Below are 22,126 nucleotides of genomic sequence, written 5' to 3' on the forward strand. Positions count from 1 at the left end.
AGACGGGCTTGTAGCAATGTGGAGTCACAACTTATCCATCTCCCAGCACGATGCGTGAGAGCTTACTAAGGATATTTTTGTTTTATATTGCCTGTCTCACCTTTGCATCTGCAAAAAAGCTGGTGACAGTTCTGTCACGCTTCACCTTTCACTTCCAGAATACAAGAGAGGTGTTGATTGAATTGACAGGTAAATTCTGAAGTTGTAGTTTTCGAGCTGTACAAGTTCCTGATTAATTAATACACGTGCAAAACAACAAAATGTTGTGCAATAGAAAGCATACAGAGAACATCTATTAATATCTAACATTTAAAACTAAAGAAAACATTTATTTTTCTCCATTTTACTTCATCTTAAGATACTATTAAAAACAAGAGAACACATGGACCTCATTACAGACCTTATTTTGGTTCTTCAGGTGCTGATTTTACCCTCTGACTGGACTTAGTTTGGCTACAAATGCACAAAAAACAAATGAAATAATTCACATTTAAAAAAGGTCAAATGTTGAAAATAGTGAATGGCATTAAATAAAAAACGCACACAGTTACCTTTTCATAACACGAGCTCCATAAAAGGAATTGTTAATTTTCAAGCTTCTGGCAATAATGTTGCTCAGTTCTACTTGACACGACAGAGAAAATGTTCCCCATTTTGTGCACTGTTAGCCTTTGAGCGATGTGTTTCCACCCACAACTCATTCAAACTTCAGTCTGGTGCACAACAGCAGGGCCTTGTTTATTTTTCTCAAACACCTACACAAACTGAAAACTCTAATGTCGTACATAAAACAAAACTACAATTACTGTTGAAGGTAATTAGCAAAGTGCAGAGAAGAACAGCAAATCAAATCTCTCAATGAACTTGGGTAAACATCGGCATGACAGGTTTCCAGCTGCGAGTTCAAGCGCTAAAGCAATCCACCAGCTTTTTGGAATTCCACGGTCCTGCGTGGTTTTCCAGAAACTGCTGTCTCACCAGCTCTTTGACCGTCTGGTAGACACTGGCTTCCACCTATAAAAGAATAAAACCATTTACATCATCAGACATCACATAAGTGAACTAAAAACCCAACCTTCTATTACTCATCAAATGGAAAGCTTTGCACAGTTCACACTGAGGATTCACAAACCTTGACACTGTGGTACGTGGGAAGCTCCAGCAGATAGGTGTGCCCACCCAGCTGTGCAACTTTGAGGAAATAACTGTAGAGGGCTCTCTTGCAAAGTCTGCTTGAGTAGCCAGGCACGCTCATAGAAGGAGAGCTGGAGAAACATTAAAATCCACCATTAACATTTTTCCAACAGTTAAGGTTTCCCACACATTACTTAAATTTGCTTTATGATGCATTTGTCCTCTTTAAGTTTTCATTATACAACAAAAGATATACTATTTTTAATGCAAGCTATTTTTAGGTGCATTTGATACTCCCCCCCCACACACACACATTTCTTCTTAAAACTTAAAACCGTTGAAGATTTTATTAGAAAAAGAACAAAAAGACAGGAAGGTGAAGAGAAAAAGGGGAAATGATTGAAAAGGACCTGGGGCAGAAACGAATGCAGGCCACTATGGTAAGCTCTCTTCCTCTGGTACATGTAATGCACGCTCTACCAGGTGAGCTACAAATTATTTAAAGCTTTAAAAAACACTTTTCAACTGTGGAGATTATGTGACCAGCAGCTAAGAAGGAAATGAAAATTGCCATTCCTCCTCCTGTTTTTGCTGCGCAATCAAACCTTCATTTTCCTGGAAATTATTTGCAGCCACTGGATATTAATGCTGATGGTGTCATTCTGCCACAATGCAATCAATAAAAAACGTATTTTGCAGCAAAAAAGTTGAAATGCATTTTCCACCTGACAAGATTCAACTTTTCAATTCTGTATCATTTAATGTCCACATTCTTCCTTCGTTTGCAGTCCAACTTCATGTACAGGCACTGCTCATATTGATATGATACAACAATGTATCCAAAAGCTGTTACAGTTATCAGTTTGAATTGGGAGCCCGATTAAATACTCACACCTTCTTATTTAACCATATTAGACAATGTACAGTGATTGCAGCCAGTTAGCAAGCAGCAGTGAGGTATTTAGGGTATGATACCCTCCAAAAACCAAAAACTATAAATGAAAAACATGTCCTCTCATTGCAGCACTGCAGCACTGTTTTTTGACCTTTATAGCAGATGCAATGCTACTCTGGTGGGGACACTCTCTGCTTCAGAGCTTATTTGTGCTAAACATGTCTGGCGAGACAATTTTATCACACTGCCGAGGTAAAGTGTGGCTGTGGTCTGGCTGAGAGAAAGAGAGGAAGGGTTTCCTGCAGGCAGCACTTACCACTACCACTAACACATTTCTTAGGGGATACTCTGGAGTGAGACCCAGGGGAGGAACCCAGCAGCCTAAACAGACAAAATGTTGAGGAGGAATTGAGTGTCACTGCACTCACAGAAGCTGACATTAGCAGAGCCTGTTCAGGGAGACTCATTTTCAAATAATTTAAGGTCTCTTCCATCCTGACAAAGTCTATAACCCCTGATATTCTTCAAAACCTAGCTTCGTTTCTCTATTACTCAATCCAGTGCATACTTAGAAGGGAAAGACTATTGAATCCTTCCAAGATAACTATTTCCTAAAAACCTCGCCAAGTGCCTCGGTACTGAAAATCATAGTTAATAGAAAGTAAGACTTCTAAATCGCCAATTTTAAAAAAAAAAAAAAAAAGAAAAAAAGTCATGTGATACAAGCAACCTTTCCTTTCACACTAATATTTGGAAGTTTTATGAGTAGGTGCTCTGAGCTCAGTTACAGGAGGGCCACAAGCCAGTGTACTCCAAGTGGCGGCCCCAAGCCCAGATAAATGGGAAGGGTTGAGCAATGTTCCCTCTAATTTTTCATGTGTCTGAGTGAACACACAAACTCCCTGAGCGGTCCCTTGGACCACTGTGAGCAACAGCAGACGTGTGCACTGTGGTCACGCCAGCTGACGATATAATTGACACTAGACAAAATACTTTACAATCCACAACTTTATTAGTTAAAAAAAAAAAATCAATGTATTTTCACTTAAACAAGCAGCTGTTTTTTTTTTTGTTTTTTTATCTGCATTAAAGTTGTATAAAAACTTAACAGTGCGAATGTAAATTCCTTGCTGACAGTTTAACCAAAACGCATTTCCAGTGGAAATTGGCTGACATATCCTCAGCATAACCATGTATAATATCCACAAAACTTAAAAAGAGGTTATACACACACAATACGGTAATATTATGTTGAAGCACAGTACGTATCACTCCGCGAGACTCCTGCCTACGATAGCCGTAATGCTCTGACAACCCATCAAGCAGTCCGGCTTCGTAGCTTCGTAGCTTAGCAAAGTCGTACTAAAACATTTGACAGATTTTCGAGCGCTGTGTACCACATAAAATAGTTTCCAGGTAAGTAAACACAACCAGAATTCAAACATAAGGCACACGTGATTATAAGGGGCACTGTCGATTTTCAGAAAAATCAAAGGATTGATTTTAAGTGTGCCGTATTTTCCAAAAAACACGGTAATAACGACGGCCCGCTAGCATGCTCTACCAAAAATAGTGCTTTGTTGTGTATCTGACGGACGAAAGCTAAACCAGTTCCACACCACTGAAGTTGCAGCATTTTTACAAACCAATTCTGGTTCATCTGTTTCATTCAATGATCCGCTTTCGCCCTTCTCATTCTCCGTCGCCTTTTTCGCCATGTGCGTATGAAAACAAAGGCACTGCGCATGCGCGTTTTACCCATATTCTATCACGATATTTCATTTTCTTATCGTTGCCCAACATTATACCGGTATTACCGTGAACGATATGATATGGACCAGCCCTAGTTACTTCTTCAAAAAAGTAACTGAGTTATGCAAACAACAACGTTTTTTGCAGCTGTTTACCTAAAAATGCAGCCAAGGCGTTTTTTAAAAATAAAAATTTCAAACTATTTACAGAACAATCAGCAGTTCTGCATCAAATTTGATGCCACACAAATTATTTGTGTCACTCCATAAAATAATTTCTGTCCACTATGAGATAAAGGAGAACAGCCTGATACCTGCAGGCCTGACAACAGGAGATGTATCACTCCTGTATCACCTGTAACATTCAGTAGTTGCCTCATTGTTCTGACACACACAACAAAACTACTGACTACACTACACACTAACTACACAAAATTTGCGCTAAACGTCGCAAATCTCTCACATCTCAAAACACCGCCGTCACTCCTAAAACTTACCCCTTCCTAAACAACTAAATGCCATGTTGCCATATCATTTTTTGATTGGTTGACATGGTACATTTTTCCACCAATAGAAAAAGGTGGGGGTTTTTTGGTTTTGCTCACAGGCAGAGAGTGCTTTCGAGCATTTTTTCTTATAAAACGCCGTTTTTACCGTTTCTTCCCGCAGTAAATATAAACAACGATAGTATTCAGGAAGAAAACCAAACATTGCAAATATTTTTTATCATAACTCTGGTTTTTTCTGGCCTATCAACACTATTAAAAAACTGATATAAAGTCCACAGTTTTTCCATCAATTGTTCCGTCTGTCCTGCTCATATCTCCAATGGTTGTACACGTTGTCATTAACGTGGCTTCACTCTACATCAGCTGTCAGTGTTTTAGCTTTGATAGCTAAAACACCAGTGTCGGCACATAAGGACGCTGTTATAGCCTGTCAACCACGTTGATTAGCTGCCTATATACGAATGTGAATCGCATTATTGGTTGGACTATGGGATAAGGTGGCATCGTTCTAATCCCATACGGGAGCAGCCAGTTACTTACTAACACTGCAAAACAGAATTGTTTAAGTTTTAATTTTAATTTCAATTCAGGTTAGGTTTTTTTTCTGTGCGCAACGCAGATTTTCTGTGCGCAGAGACCGTGCCAGCAGTGCGCAATTGCGCACGTGCACAGAGCATCCAGCGTAAAATCTTTGTCAACTCAAACATGCCGCTCATCAAGAGATTTCTGTAGTTGATTCGCCAGAAATGAGGTTGAAAACACTGTCTATGATACTGTTAGCCAAGGTGACCATGGAAATTTTGCTACTGTTGACAGAAAACAAGAGAGAACCAAGGAAGATATATTGTGTGTGCAGGAGAACAGGTGGAAGTGAAGCAAGGCCAGATATTGTTCTACCGTGGTGTACAGTGCTTAACCAATTTATTAGACCACCACCCAAAATAAGGTTTACACCACACCTGCCCTAAACTAACAGTACTGGTAAAAATAAAAATATTTCTGCAGTGTTTAATCCACCAGTATAAGCTCTTTAATCAAAATGATAAAACTTATGCAAAAAATAGTATTATTGTTATCCATGAACTTTCAAATGTACCGTTTGATTAAATAGGATTCATGTTTTCTTGTTTTTATGACAGGTGGTTGAGTAAATCTGTAAGCACTGAAGATGGGAAGAGAAGTGGAGTCTGAGTACTATTAAAGGAAAGCATGTGGAGAGTGTTGTGGAGGTGAAGAGTATCAGACAGGAGTTTGAATCTGGAAATTGAAGCAGGCATGTTGACTATTAGGTGTGTCTGCAGCACAGGCTGGATGTCAGAAGAGAAAGGAATTCTGAAGTAATTTGGATGAAGTGGTAGAGAGAGGGTGATGATTGGAGCAGATTTCAATGGACATGAAGGAGAAGGGAACAGAGGTGTCGAGGTGGTGTTGGGTAGATATCATGTTAAGGAGAGAAATGCAGAAGGTCAGATGGTGGTGGGTTTTGTAAAAAGGATGAAAAGGGCTTCAAGAAAGGGAGGAATCTGGGGTAATGCATAAGACTGGATGAAGGTACACACAGGAGGACTGAATCTTACACATGAGGTTCAATCTGAAGGAGACTGCAGGGAGTTGTCAGGGGAGAATGTAGCTAGGATAGAATTGGATGGAAGCCAGTAGGATGACTCTGGAAATCAAGAGGAAAAAGCAAATGCAGAGGTGAAAGTTAAAGGAGGAAGAATGTTAGTCAGAGTCCAGGGAAGAGTTGAGACAGGCTCTGGATGATAGGGAAGAATTGCCAGATGACAAACGTACAGATGAAGTGGTGAAGGACACCTCCAAGGATTGAGATGGAAATGTACTAATGAATGAAGAGTGTTTAAAAGGTGGATGGAATACATTGAGGATGATGAATGAAGAAAATGAGAGAAAGGAGGGACAGACAGAGAGCTGTTGGAGCTAGATCAAGGATAAAGGTGAGCAGCAGTTATGGTTTCATACCAGTTTCTGATTTGCAAATGTTGATGAACACTTACAAGTATAGAGGAGGTCAGAAGGAGTTGCACGGTGTCTTTTTGGACCCAGAGAAAGGTTGCCATATCATATCATATCACAGGAACAGTGGGACTAGATGTGGAATTCGAGTGGGACAGAGAAGTACGTGAGAGTGGTCCAGGACATGTGAGGTGTGCAGTAGAAGTGGCAGGTGGGTTCAAAGTGGGGGTGGGATTACATCATCAGGAGTCTCTGTGGACTATGATGTTCATAGACAACATTGAGATCTCTAGTGAGAGTAGGGAGGGAGTAGAAGAGAGCCTGGAGAGGTGGAGGTATGCCCTGAAGAGAAAATGAATGAAAGCCACTAGAAGCAAGACAGAATACGCTTGTGAGTGAGCAAGAGACAGGAGAAGATGAGCTTAAATATCTGGGGTCAACCATCCAAAGCACTAGACTAAGAGCACAACAGAAGAGTGTGCAGGCAGGGTGAGAGTGTGGCGATGAGTGTCGGGGTGATTTGTGACTGAAGGATAACAGAGTCAAAGAGAAAGTTTACAAGATGGTAATGAGAACTGAAAGGATGTATGGTTTGGAGACAGTGATGCTGAAAAAAAACAAAAGAGCAGAAAACCAAGGTGGAGGTGGCAAATTTGAAGATTTTTCATTGTGAGTGACCAGAATGGAAATGATTAGAATTGAGTTCATCAGAGGGACAGTGGAGTGGTTTGGAGACAAAGCTAGAGAGAGTTGGTGTGACAGAGGAGGATGTTGGGAATAGGATGAGATGGATGCATAAGATCTGCTGTGGCAAGCTCTAAAGAGAGCAGCCCTCTGCATACCTCGTGTCCTGAATTCCTGCCTTTAAATTAAATCTCTTCAGAAGTCTATTTTTCTTTGCTTTTTTCCCTTTCTAAATAGTTGACACTTAAAACCATGGTGTTTGCCTAAAAATAACAGTTCGAGCAAGAGGACAACAGCAACACTGCAGTGAAAAAAAAAAAAAAAAAAAAAAAGGATCTTAAATCTATTTTTGGCTGTAATCTCTGCTCAAGGACAAAATAGCCTCCACAGAAAGCCATGTCTGTGTCACACTAACTACTGGACATCAGCAGTTGTCGGCAGTAGCAAAGCCCAGTGATGGCAGGAGCCCCAGGCAACACAGAGGCCATGAAAGTAGACAACTCTGACAACAGCTCTACCATTTCTCTACAAATGACAGCACAAGGAAAATTTTCATACTCGTCCCAAATTTATGGTGCAGAAACACATTAGTACACATTTTCTAAAAACTTAATCTAATTCATGACAAAAACTGATTTCTTGAAAAAGAAAAAAGGGTCTTACCCCTCCACAATCAAGCCCTTGCTGCTGTCCAAAACTTCAATATCCTGGTCCCCGAGGCACCAGTTGATGCTGAGGTTTTCATGATGCAGCGAGGGCACAACAGGCCCCACGTAGTCCCCGCAGACAAAGACGATGTCATGTTTCTTGTAGGACTGAGGCAGAAAGATCTGCCATCCATCACCCAGTCGCTTGCTGGTGATATCAGACACTTCCTGGTTCATGAGCTTCTGGCCTCCTAAGTAAGATTTTAGAAACACATTTGCAACAGAAAGAAATTAATTTATGCAAAATTTAGTTTGTTATGATGCCACCTTTAGCCAATTACATCTGCAACATTGAACTGGAATTAGAGCTTGTCAGTATTTCCAATATTTTGAAATGCATTGGCTCACTATCTTGCTGATACATGGATATGATGACTGATTCTGCTGTACATAGATAGATACTGTGCAAAACTGTTGACCCACCCCTCATTTCTTTATATTTTGCTCATACAGAATAATGCTAATAAAGAATAAACTGAAGCAGACTTGCTTTACTTTTTTTTTTTGTAATGGTTTTAGCAACAGTTCTTCAGACTTTCTGAAGGTCTTTCAAAGTTTTACTTTGGCCATTGGCTGCTTTTTCACTCATTTTTAGTTCAGTTCTTGTACCTGACCATTTTCAGCTCTTTGGAAACCAACCTTTAAAAATGGGAATAAATTATGTGTTCATAGTAGAAAAAACAACCCCACCAATTTTCATGAAACTTGTGCATGAACAACGGAAGAAACCACTACATTCTAGTGCTGATCCAAATATTTGTAGAAAAACATCCAGGTATTCATGATGGGTCTAGCTGCACTTCCCTTCTAATAAAGAATAAATGCTTTAAGCTTCTTACCTAGCACCATGCTCGTGATGTAAAGCGGCTGAATAAAGTGGCTCAGTAATGCACCCTGAATCCCAGTAACAGTCCAGCGACAAAGTTTGTCACTGCCAGACATGCAGCAGACTTTGGCGCCCCAGAGACTCGGGTCAAGGTAGGCCACAGGGACCAGTAGGCCTTTGAAATGATACTGGAGAACCATAGAGGTCCAGGTGTCGTTTGCAGAAACCCTAAAACAGGACATTATGTTACATTTTAGTTATGAGTAATGGACAAAATTTAATGTCCATTATAAACAGAGATAAAATTAACCCATAGAAAGGTTAATATTAATCTGTGATTTACAACATGTACAAAATGTCACATTTCTTGGAAGATAAATCCACAGATTTGAATTGAGACCTTTTACAAGTACACAGGAAAATATGACTTAAAAAACATGTATAAAGAAAGAATCAAAAGAATGGGATAATTAGATTGCTGTACTTAAAGTAGAAGTTCATAGGAGCTCCTTCGGGACACTGATTGGTGTAGAGATGCAGGCTGATCTTGGGTTTGAGCTGAAGCTGGTGGCTGGCTGCACTACTCTCAAAAATACAGCTCTCCTTGGCCTTTGGATCAGCATCAAAGAACAGCAAAAGCTGTTTATACAGAAACCTGAACACAAGCCAGAAAAATAAATATTATTCCCACTTTAAGCTGCAGCAGCACTTTCAGTGAATCTGAAGCATTATAAGTGGTAGAGAGCAAGTGAGATGTTGCAGCCTGCTTTTTACATCTTCATTCTGAATATTAAGAATAGACATTTGAAGTTCAGGTGTTCTAAATCAGAACCAGCACTTTAACACCTGCATTCTTGAGATTTGGATGAAGTATTTAGGAACTAATTTTAGAAGTTAGTACCTTAAAAGAGCTCGTCTGGCAATGATGATGGCATGGCTGTCATGAACCATCACCCCATTGTAGCAAAGCCATTCGCTACAACTTGAGCAGCCAGATCCCAGTGCCACTACCTTGTATTGCTCACATGCACGACCTGCTGTATCCAGAACTTCTGTGGGGAAAAGATAGTTTTTCTTCTCAAAGCTTCATTAGCAATAGCTTTAATTAACAATGACTGCGAGAGATGGAAGTAAAGATGACACAGAATGATGCTTATAAAATACTATTTAGTTATCTTATTCTGGGCCTTGAAGCAGCAAATCCACTGAAACAAGTAATTTTGGTTCCTCTTAAGACCTCAGTCACTAGGGAAGAATCTGTAATCCCCGACTTGTTGGCAAGTGGTTACCTGCTTTTACTTGTTGAAATTGTTCCTAAAACCAGAGCTGTGACTGAAAAGTTGTTAGCAGATTGCCGCAGTAGCCCATAATTGTGTAAATGCTGTAAGGCATTCACACTATTGAGCTCCCGTTTCTCTTTATTCTTTTTTATTCCTCTAGTTTGAATGGAAAATGCCATCTTTTCTTCAAACACTTAACACCAACTACTAATGGTACAATAATGAGACGATCATAATAAACCAGATATGGAGAGCCTTTGCCTTTAAAGTGAAAACTGTTCTTTACTGCTGCAACTAGCACGATTCCAAAAGTTGCAGCTTTTACTTTGAAGATGAGCATTTTTCACACTTTCTTTACTGCTCTATGAGAAATTGGTAGGGTGTCCTCAACCGGTGTCCAAGTTTGTGTGACTGACTCTTAAAGGCACTTTTATGCTCGCCGTTCACCACCTGTTAAACGGCATGACGAAAGTTTTATCACATCTGCTTGTGCTGATGTGCTGTTTTGATGTTGATTCAGTCAGTCAGATAATAACAGATTACATACAGAGAGATGGTGCAACAGTTTGGAAACATTTTAGAGACATAGGGAGTGTCCAAATTCATGGGCTGCATCCTCCTGAAGCCGCATTTGTAGGCCGATTACGCCATAGCGACGCGCCGAAGGCTGTCCAAATTCGTAGACTCCTCCGAATGCAGCCGACAAATGTGTCCTCCTTTTCCCCGAATTTGAAGGTTGGGTCGGGTGTATCCTTCGTGGCCCACCATATCCCAGAATTCATAGCATGGCCCAGCCAATTCCAGTTTTCAACAATGGCGGCCGCTACTAAGTTTTAATATTTCTCTTTCTCGATCACAAAATAAACTTTTAACATATTTTCAGGCGAGAATGTAGCTGTGTAAACTTCAAATATCTGCTCGGTTTATCAAGATATCACATATTTGCAAAGTGCTCCGACGTTTTCGGAGACGTTTGTTACCCACCACATCAATAGCTAGCCGGGAGCTTGAGGGTCACTAGAGCCGCCGAGAACGGCACAACTCCCGGCACATCATTTTCAGATCACCGCGGTCTTTCGCTACTCAGGTTAAACGTGATATATGAGTCTCTTAGATAACCTAAAAATGTTATTGTTTGGCTTTTTTCAGCGTTTTATTTGTTCGTGAGTAAATCAGTTTGGCTGAGATTAAAGTTATTAGATTAGATTAAATAAAATTTTATTAATCACCCGGGTGGGTTCCTCCTTTGTTTTCACAGAGCTGAATAAATGTCCAACAGAAAACTGATTAAACAGAAGTGTGAGATAGTCGAGAATTTACACCAGTGTCCCGTTATATTTTAGATAGCAAGGAGCAGCTGAGTTTATTAAACTCCACCGAGACAGCGAGACGCAAATCTGAAAGCTAGACTGTCCAATTTCACAGCCGTTTGCTTCCGGCCTACCCGGCCTTCTGAGGACCCGGCCTACGTAAACCGCGGCCCATGAATTTGGACACGACCTTAGTGACAAAAAACAACAACATTGTTTTTAATATCTTTGCTTCCTGTTTTAACTTTGCTTCCTTTATCAGCACTGATGTAGCATTATCTCCTCAGTGGTGACACCTACTGTTCAGGAGAATACTCCAATAGCTACCTGCATCCTGACACTGACCATAAAAGTGGCACCTTAAGGCTGTGTGACTGAATCTTTAGCCATTTCTCTTTCAAACAACTAAAGGTTTGAATAGCACATGTGCGGAGATGCTGTGTGCTTGAACTGATGATACCAGGTTAAAAAAGCAACAACAACAACAAAAAAAAAAATCCTGTCAGGAACTGAGCATTTAGAGCACCATGAGGCCTGAACCTTTAGACTCATAGGGACTGCTTGTACTGCTGACCTCATTAATAGGAGAGATTACTTTACATCAGTCTAAATGGCAACTCTCAAACAACTAAGAGGCCTTCTGTGCAGGAATGCCGCACAGCTGTGTAGTCGTGCATTCGGTAGTCATATCGAATTAGCTCTCAGCTTGTGCAATTTAGGCACTGTGTGTCTTAAAAGGAGTTTCATCTCCTAAATGGTTCTTCTAAATTGACTCGCTCAGATTATAACTTCCATTATTTTACTTCACATAGAAGTGCCAAAGAATTATGTTTTTATATACACATATCTTCTGCTTCCATGATTATTAAAAGAAAGAGTCTGCATATATTGCTTTAATTCCACAATATTATCTTTTAATGAGTGACCCATCATATTTAATGGAAATTTCCAGTTGGCTCACATGTGATATCATACACACTTTATGATAATTGAGTGTGACATTTTTTTCATGCTTTGAAATCTTCATGATGTGGACTGCTAATGTCTGGACATTTAACATACTACTGCAATAATGACCTGCCACTGGTACAGGCTCACTTTACGCATTTATAGACAGTTAAGAGTAAAACTAGTCTCCTTCTTTAGCACTGTTAAGATACAGATTTAAAAAAAAAAAAAAAAAAAGGTTAAAAATAAACGGGATACATCTACTAAATATCCAGGAGCCACTTATAACCTACTATGAAAACAATAAAATCCTGCAGTGAAGTGCACAAATCTAATGGAAAACTGCACGTGTACAAGAAGCTTACCTCTTATCAAGACAAATGCTGCCATGTGGCTCTTGCAGTCATAGAAATCTGGACACATTTTCAGGAGGCTGTCAAACTTCTCACTGCTTATAGCTGCCATGTGATTCTTGTGCCATTCAGTGCGCCAAACTGGAAGAAAGATAAACAGCAGAATCCAGCTATATAATCAGGGACAGAGCGTATTTTGGACATCACTCATCTGAGTGTCCTTAAAACTGTGGAAGCAGGAGGACTTTGCCTTGAAAATGTTTATGATATTGCTACACATCATAAACATTGTCAGCTGACTGGCTGAATATATGTGAGAACTTTGCTTTTTTCCCCTCATGCTGGTAGTGACAAAGGAGTTTACCACATGTGCTAAAATGAAGAGAAATGTATTTAAACTAATCTATTGTACGCTTCTGAAAGAAACGTGCAGCACTTCAGTCCAAAGATAAGCATCTGATGAAGCAGTGGAGGTGAGGTATAAGCAAGCAGAACTTCTTACAAACAGAAAGAAAAATGCAGGCGTCACACTTGGCGCCTTCATCTTAAAATATGTTCAAAAAGAAATAAAAAAAAAATAGAGGGCATTTTGCATAGGTTTGAATATAGGAGTGTCTTGTGAACAAGACCACTGGTTTGAAAACCACTGATCTGAAAACCCTGAAACGGAGCTTTCAATCTCAACAGGAAAAAAAGACCTTAAAAGGGTGAACGTGTGAAAAGATTTTCTTGAAGGAGGGAGGTTGATGACTGACTTGTGTGTGATCAGTAGTGATATTCGATGACTGTATGACCAGGACAGAGTGACTCAGGCACAGGCAACAATCATTTTTTTAAAGTTACAGTCAGTCTTTTTTGAGGTCATTTTAATAAAATAAGAATGTTACCTTTATAAATATACACCGATTAGAGTGTAGTTACGTCTACAAACAAATTGATGCATTGTCAAAGCCTTAGAATTAATCCATTAAAAATACACAAGAGCAGCGACCGGTTTGTGGAAGTTGCCATGTTAACATGCCATCTTAAATGCATGGACTTCGCCATTCCACCTAATTGCGTGTTATGTTTTATACTAGAGACCAGTCACAATTGCAATTAATTTCTACACATTCAGACTCAAGACATGAAGGATCATTCCTATGCTTTTAATCATGTGACAAGGGTCCCCTTCACCAAAAAGCAAAAACACAAAGGAAAGAGACAATGTGACCAGTGTCTGAATAAAACAAACACATACAAGTGTGCATAAACATGCTTTTTATTCCCAAATCTGTCAGCAGATTAGACATGCAACCATCCCATCTCTGGACAGCTGATAACGAGCCAGCTAACAGCTAACAACAGCAGCTGGTTTTGAGTTAACATTATACCACATAATGTACAGCAGTTTGATTACATTCTCACATCATGTGAGAGTTACTTTGCTTATTGTCAGAGTTCAACAATGTTAGATCCACTTCAAAGAAAGTTTAACTAATGCCAGCTAACAGGAGCATAAAGAGAAGTTCAGGATATCCTCAACAACTTGCCTTAGTATCACTGTCATCAGAAAGAAGTGAGCTTCATTTACTCATCATCTCGTATCAGACTCCTTTAGAAAAGTTTAACAACCTCCTGCACTAACCACAGATACACAGCTGCCAGAGTTTTTTGTCCTACAATGGCCACTATAACTAGGATTACGCATTTGAATTGGAAGCTGTAAGAAAAAAATAATTCATGACTATAATCTGCAATCTACTGACATCTAATTGTGCCTTTAACACTGGAGGGAGCAGATTCGCAGCTGTGAGAACAAACTATCAAACAGGGTGTTTCTGTGTATACTAGCTGGTAGCAACTGCAGAAGTGCCACTGAAAATGTGAGCGCTTTCAAGTTTTACTTTTATTAAATTGCTACTGTACCTTCAGTCTTTGTGGTTGTATCAGGTTGGTTTATGTCCTTGACCTGCTCTGTTAGAAGATCTTCATCTGACAGTATGCTTTCAGGAGGTGACATACCATGAAGGGAGAGCACAGCTGGTTCATCATCCGAATCTTCAGCCTGAGAAAGACAAAACCCTTCTTTAACCTCCTAGGACCTGGCGTCCACATATGTGGACATCACATTTTGGGTTACGACGACATTATACTGCTACTGTTCTATCAAAATTTTAAACTAATATCCTCATTTGTGGCTCTTATTTATCTTAAAAACAAAAATAAGGTAAAAAAAAAAAAAAAAAAAAAAAAATCTGGTAATTCTTTGTTTTTACATTCATCGGGCCCCAATGTGCCCAAATATCAAAGAGAAATTAAAAATGCCTGCTGTGGAAGAGTTCGGGTCTTAGGAGGGTAAAAAAACAAACAAAAAAACCCCAAAACAAACGGGACTCTGGTGTTCTTATCATTCTTGAGCCAACTGATCTTGAGCCGTTATCAAGGAAACACAATGAACGCAGTGTTATGTGTGAGATAAGCACTGAATGCACTTCTACTGTTCACAGTTAAAGTGACAAGGTGGCTGCAGGTGGTTTAGAGCCCCTTCACTAAACTGGATAATGGTATGAATCACTGTTCTACTTGCCAGTCAAGCAATTTAATGTTAATTATCGCAGATATTGAGATTGCACTTTGATGTCAGATTTTCAAGTATGGTTTAATGCCACAATTAATTCACATATCTTAATTAATCTGTGAAGTACACCTTCTGAATAAGAGATGATAAGTAGATGTATAAGACCTTGTCAGCTTCTCATCGTCTCAGATAAGATTTCTAATGAAAAAGTCTTAATAGCATAATACATTAAATGCAACGGCAGTGAACTTTCAGAAAACTTTGGTCTTATATACGCTGATCAGACATAACATTATGACCACTGACAGTTCAACTGAATAACACCAATTATCTCTCCATCATAGCACCTATTAGTGGGTGGGATATGTGAGCGAGCAAGTGAACATTTTGTCCTCAAAGTTGATGTGTTTGAAGCAGGAAAAACTGGCAAGCTTAAGGATTTGAGCGAGTGATGGCTTGACAACTAGGTCAGACAATCTCCAAAACCGCAGCTTTTCAGCAAGACAAGAGCTGCAGTTGGACAGCTTTAGTGGTGGGCAGGTGAGCTTCCAAACTGAACCACAGAGCAATGAAAGAAGGTGGCCTCGTCATATCAATCATGGCCGGCTGTGTGAGGCATTCTTACGTAGGAACACCTGGCACCAGAACGTACTATACAGGAAGATGGCAAACCATCTTAGAGGCAGTGTAATGCTTTGGACAATGTTCTGTTGAAAAACCTTGTGTCCTGCCATCCATGTGGATGTTATTTTGACATATACCACCTCACATTGTTGGCGACCATGTACGCCCTTTCATGGAAACAGTATTACCTGATGGCTGTGGCCTCCTTCAGCAGGATAATGTGCTACAAAGCGAAAAAAGGTTCAGAAAGGGTTTGCTGAGCACAACAACACATTTGAGGTGTTGGCTTGGCCTCCAAATTCCACAGATCTCAACCCAGTCAGGCATCTGTGGACAAATAAGGCTCCACCACACAACTTACAAAACTTGAATGATCTGCTTGCTAACATCTTGGTGCTAGATACCACAGCACACCTTCAGGGGTCTAGCAGAGTCCATGTATTAACAGGTCAGGCCTCTTTTGTCAGCAAAGGTGGGCCAACACTATATTAGGTAGGTGGTCAAGGTGTTATGCCTGATCTGTGTATACTCATATAGTTACCTCATTTTCCAACATTATGTCACCAGAATCATAATTATGGCTGAGTGTGGGGACGGAGCCCTTTTCGATTCGGGGTCTGTGGTCTCCTTCAGAAAGCAGAGCCTCTGGTGCTGTATCGTAGTCTCCAGCTGCATGTTCGTTTGTCCTAGGAGGGCAACAAACACAGACCCACTAGGAAATGAACAGCTGATCCCTTATTCAGTCAGCACAAACAGCTAAAAATTAACAGTATTATCAGCTGCTTTTATTTTAAGATAATTCTCACCTACAATTTCCTCTTTAAAAAAACTGCTAACAACCTGCTAAGACTGCACACAAAAAATAGAACTGCATAAGTAAATGAATGAGGCTGTAAAAGTTCAGAGCAGAGTAAAATGAAGTACATGAGAAGTTTCACAACCACAAGAGCCACTGTCTTTCTCACTGTCTTGAAACAATGGGTGCACTCATTAGTAACAGAGTGTAATGTGCCCAATTTTGGACCGGACACTGGACTCATTAGCAAGCTGTTCACCTGCCTGCTGTGAAACCTCAGTAAGACACTATAAAATCCAAATTGCTGTTGACAAAGAAACAGTTACATCCTGGTTTTATTGACCCACGCATCAACAGTGCACTCCCCTGCAGTGAAACAGAAAATTAGTTACCTCTGTCCCAGCATGTGCGAGAGAAACGTGAAAGTGTATCTGTCCCGTTTAAAGGCAGGGTTTGTGTGCAAGGACATTTCAAGTCATCCTCTCCACCAATTATACGGAGGTGAGTAGGAAAACATACAAAAGTTAAGTCCTTGTCCAAACAGGTGGACACAGCATGTGACAAGGTGGCAGTCATTTTTTTTCCATTACCTCAGCCCAGCAGCACCAGTGTAAATGTCTGCGTCATCTGTCTTGTGGACCTGAGGACAGTGAGGGCGTGGGCTCAGCTCACCGTCTGACAAAGACCAGAAACTAGCAGCACCTCTTCTCGAATATTTAAATGCTCCTCGACTAGTCATGGTGTTCGAACAACCTGCAAATACATACATACATACATAAATAAATAAAACGGATTGGCAAACTGTCCGGGGTGTACCCGCCTCTCGCCCTATGGTGGCGTGAAGTTGCTACTGTTGCATTTATACATACTTAACAAAAGTAGGAATGAGTGTGTTCATCCGATTGTGCCTTGACAACTTTTAATACTCATGAAATGACACTCAGTTATTTTTGTTTAAATATATAATCCCAATAAAGCTACACTAACTACACGATTAACAGCAAACCAAAAGTAACAACCCCTAGCTTATTGACAGCTGATGATAAATTGTGATGTCTAGAGGCGATAACATTTCCCTTTTCCTTTAGCCCACAGCGCCAACACAAAATTTAAGTGTGCATTTTCTGCAGATTTGCGGTTTAGCTGAGAGGCTAACTAGTTAGCTGCTATCAAAAGTAAACGACGAGTTAGCTAGTATAACCAAAAGTATAGACCGAGCTGAAATTAATTGACAGTAGGAAAAATATGAACAAGTTTACCCGTTTCAAACTGGAAAGAACGTCTAACTCTAAACTAGCCACCAATGCTTCGTTAGCTTCACTGATAAAGCTAACGTTAGCATCTTTCTGCTACCACACGTTAGAGCACCTCTACCAGTCCCGGCAGAAAACAATAAAACATGAAATTGTTTCACCGCGAGTTTCCCAGCGACTAAGTATTTAGTTAACACTTTAACTTCCAAATACACTGCTTACCAAAGCTTACCTTTACACTTAACGCTTGTTCAGGCTTTAAAAGACTAGCTAGATCTGACGTGGGAAGCCGTTGCAACCCAGAGACGATAACAGGTGTGAAAACCTGCGCGCAAGTGAACGAAGCAGCTACTTCAAGTCAACACCTGCCAATGCAATTAAAATTATATAAAATTATTAATAAATATAGCTATAATGAGAAACTTTCCAAAAAGTATGTGGACATGTTTCACTCATATGCTGCCTGACTCTTGTATAGACTGCAATTATATTCAGTTACAATTTGGAAATATTCACATCATCACTTCATGAATTGTTTTGAATAAGGTTTGGGGAAAGGACTCTTAACACATCATTCCAGTGAAACCGCATCATCAGAGTGAGAATACAAGGTGTGACTTTCCCAAGATTTGGACATGATGCCACTTTTCCACCTGCATGTGTAACTGGTGCTTGCCAGTTCTGCCTTATAAGAACCAACCCATGTTTTGACAACCCAGAGCTGACCCTAAGTCATTTAAAAAAACATCCAAAGACCACAAGTACACAAAACAGAGAGGTGCCGACATACTGCTAAATATATGGAGCTATAAGTGCTTCAGTAGTGCGCTTCTTCTTTTCTTTTCTTTTGCACACCCCCATGTTGATGCAAACATGTTAATGGTGTCAACTCAGCATGACAGACATGCATGAAACATAATCAGCTGTCAGGGCTATGACAGACCCTAAACTGCATAAGCAGAAGAAGATGGATTGACAGATGGATGGATGATCGGCTGTCAATCAGCAGATGGGAATAAAATGATGTTTTGAGAGACACTGAATAAGGATGCATCTGAGGAGTGACCTCAAAATATACATATCAGGATTGACCACTCATGCCTCTTACACACATGTGTAAATATCCCAGATTCAGATCTCTACTTACACTGATATCCATGTGGATTTAATCAATTTCGGTGAAATTTCCATTGAATTCGGGAAATGAGAGGAAATGAAAGGGCAACTCTGCCAGGCTGGATCATTCATGTTTTATGTATTGACAGTAAATAAGCAAAACAGGTACAGCGATGGTTTGGTGATTTCTATGAATAAATAAATCTGTAGCACTGTTCACACACATACATTGCACGCCCATTCATTGATAAGAGTGCACGCACACCACACACCGAACCTCCAATGATGAAATGAGGATGCCGCAGTTAAAATTAGAACGTGTGATTTGCAGTGGAGTAATGTGTCCCCCCGCCCATCATTGTGAAACTGCAGACTGAACTCTATTTCCCTTCTTGTCACCTCAAGAGAAAGCCTTCGTATGTGTTCTGAGCCAAACAAGACTCTCCTATGAGGATGTGTGTGTGCTTATGCCTCACTGTGCATGTGTTTCACAGGAGACTGTGAAATGTTAAGTCACTCCCATCTCAAGAGAGCATGCTGAGGCACAATGGAAACTATCCCGGGTGTCATTTTCATTTTAAATACCACCTATTCCCTCCCTGACTCCCCGTCTTTGTCTCTTTCTATTCCCCTTACTCTCCCCTTCAATGTCTTTCTTACTCTCTTCTCCTTATTTTTTCACACCCACACATTCGCTCACAGGGCTGAGAGATTTCCCTGTTTTGTTTTTTTTTAATTAAAATAAAGAGACGGAGGAAACCACAGAGCTTGGTACAGTCATTTTTTTTTTCCTGCTTAGGGACACTGTTTCCCAAATACATTGTCACAGTTTTTGTGTTGGAATATAGACAAGCAAAACTGTGAAACACTGAGCCTGTTGCAATTTTCTAAACATATGTTATTATGTGCACGTGTTTGTGAAAGTGTGATTGTGTTGGCCCGCTTGCGTGTGTGTGCCTATGTGTGTCAAAAAACAAATAAAAAAAACCCCTCTATGCACTGTTGATAAGCATTGTTGCTGATGCCCGACTGTCACAGATAACACTATAATGTATTAATTTCTGATAATGCTCTCAATGCAAACCTGAATTTACACCAGCCGCTTTTTCTCTCATCATCTTTGGCTACTGCATATTATACTATACAGCAGTATGTGCTGTATGTGCAAATACAGTAGGATAAATATTTAGCTGCTATGTTCTTTTTATGAATGGTAGAAATACCTGGATTATTTCAGTTATGGGATTCAGTTACATTCTGTTTCTGCTCATCCTTAGACTTTTCAAGCCTGCTGGCACCATGGTTAGATTAGGCAGTGTCTTTCAGTCGGCTATCTCACTTTTTGTGTAACATTTTGTCTGATTTTCACTTGACAGTTATCAAACATTAAAAAACATTGGCATATCTACAGAAGACTTGGAAAAAACTAACAAACTGCAAAAATCCTTTAAGACAAATTCACCTTTAACTTTCTTGTACTGCAGGATGTCTTTCTCCAGGTTAAACTTTAAACATACAGTCTACATCCACTGTATTAGGTAGACTTGTAAATATCAAATCAGGCAATCACATGGAAGTGTCAACCTGCTAAAATTCAAAGTGTACATCAAAATGAGGAAGAAATGTGATTTAAGAGACTTTGACCGAGGCATGGTTATTGGTATTTTTCAGTAACTGTTGCTACAGGATACACTGCCATGTCACAGAGCTCAAATCATCTCACACTGGTCTTGAATATGACAGTGGGTTCACTGTACTTAGCGGGCCCCCACAGTCACAGGATCTCAATTCATCAGAGGACCTTTGGAAAGTGGTGGAACAGGAGATTCACATCATGGATGTGCAGCTGACAAATCCGTGTGACGCTATCATGTCAATATGGATTAAAACCTCTGAGGAATGTTTCCAGCACCATGTTGAATCTTTGCCATGAATAATTAACTGAGATCTGGAGGTAAAAAAAAAAAAAAAAAAAGAGTCCAATCTACCATCCAAAAGGTGTACCTAATGAAGTGGCCACTTATTTGAAGTGCAGCATATGTACAATATGTGGTTATAGATAAGATATAGATTTGAGTAAAATATAACAGGACTGTTTTGTGATGAATGCAGACACATTGTGTCTCCTCAAATTCAGCTATCTGTTGAAAAACGTCACTTTGAGAGTCAAAGGACCCTGAAATTAAAGCCTTCCCAACTCCCCGCAGAATCACCGTCTATTAGATTTAGTTTTTTTTTTAAAGTGAAATGTTAAGATTCTCATTTATGATGAATTTTAGAATTGTTGCCCTTTTCTGTTCCTCCCAACCATAATGCCAAGGATTGTGTAAAAGACACCGTCCCTCATTTACCTAATTTACAGAATGGTACTGTGTGTGTTTCAATTCAACGGATGACCTTTGTGGTCTGTGACCGTTTCTCCACACATAATGTACTTGCACATACCGTGGCAACGGAAGAAACATACCAGCAGTAAGTGAGACAATTGCACTTTAAAAAACAGAAAAAAACCCCAACAAACTTTTAATAATTTACGACACAGACAACTACACAAGAAGGTCACGTAAAAGGTCAGTAGTTCCACCTCTGGTTCCTCCAGGCTGCACGTTGAAATGTCCTTGAGTAAGAAAGTGATCCCAAAAAACTGCCTCTGATTTATGATGTCGTGTCTAATAAAGCAAGCAGTGTATGAACGAATGTGTGTCTGTGTGTGTGTGTTTGGGCATATGTAGCTTACGCAACACTGAAAGTGCATTTAAAATTAAAACTTACATTTAGTGCCTGGTGAAAGTTGGTTTAAAAGCCTTCTTCCCCCTCCCCGCCCCCTACATTATTTCAGCTTGCTAACATTTCTAGAGCATTTCTATAACTTTATTGCACATTCGTGCAGCATCATCGCCTCATTCACATTTAACTGGATGAAAGCTGCCTGTGAATCAAAAAAAAAGGAAATTTGTAAAACTGATTTCCAACTGGGTCACCGTCTCCATGCACAACTGAACAGGGATAATTGGACATTCATCTTTTCCCCCCCCATAAATGATTCTGACAGGCCTTTCCCCAGGCTCACCACTAGAGGGTAAAAGTCCTTTTCTTACCCACTCTCTCAGTTTATTTCTGATACTCACACATGACCTACAAATCAGCAGCATCAGTCAGAGGAGAGAGGGAACAGAGGGAGAAGGAAAGAGCGCTGGGGTTTAGGATCCAGCACAGCTTTCCCTAAATATTCTCAGCATAAGATTATAATGATGCCCTAATATTCTACCTTCTTATTCCTTCTAGCAGAAGCAGCACGTGTTGTGCTTCAGTGGACAAGTGTTGATCCACCTAAATGTGGACGAACACTTATTGAAAAGAGAACAATTAAACAGGATATTAGTCTTTTAGGAGGTACTAGAGGAAG

General features: G+C 40.0%; 1 protein-coding gene across 3 annotated transcripts; it reads right to left on the reverse strand.

Moving 5' to 3' along the window:
• Nucleotides 1-344: 344 nt before the first annotated feature.
• On the reverse strand, nucleotides 345-17,970 carry adad2 (adenosine deaminase domain containing 2). Of its 3 annotated transcripts, none has more exons than XM_084940619.1 (11): nucleotides 17,827-17,941; nucleotides 16,942-17,104; nucleotides 16,097-16,241; nucleotides 14,280-14,418; nucleotides 12,384-12,512; nucleotides 9,382-9,532; nucleotides 8,965-9,135; nucleotides 8,494-8,708; nucleotides 7,611-7,845; nucleotides 1,133-1,265; nucleotides 345-1,014 (listed from the first exon to the last, which is right to left on the reverse strand). In XM_084940619.1, exons 2-11 carry the CDS (start codon nucleotides 17,088-17,090, stop codon nucleotides 904-906), a joined length of 1,578 nt encoding a protein of 525 aa, XP_084796745.1. In that variant the 5' UTR covers nucleotides 17,091-17,104; nucleotides 17,827-17,941; the 3' UTR covers nucleotides 345-903. The 3 variants fall into 3 exon arrangements, with proteins under 3 accessions (XP_084796745.1, XP_084796743.1, XP_084796742.1); XM_084940617.1 differs by lacking the exon at nucleotides 17,827-17,941 and adding an exon at nucleotides 17,611-17,742; XM_084940616.1 differs by having other exon boundaries at nucleotides 347-1,014; nucleotides 17,837-17,970.
• Between the last annotated feature and the right edge of the window lie 4,156 nt (nucleotides 17,971-22,126).

This window comes from Perissodus microlepis, chromosome 10 (assembly GCF_051167445.1).
Source record: "Perissodus microlepis isolate ML-2025 ecotype Zambia chromosome 10, ASM5116744v1, whole genome shotgun sequence".
NCBI classification, from domain to species: domain Eukaryota; kingdom Metazoa; phylum Chordata; class Actinopteri; order Cichliformes; family Cichlidae; genus Perissodus; species Perissodus microlepis.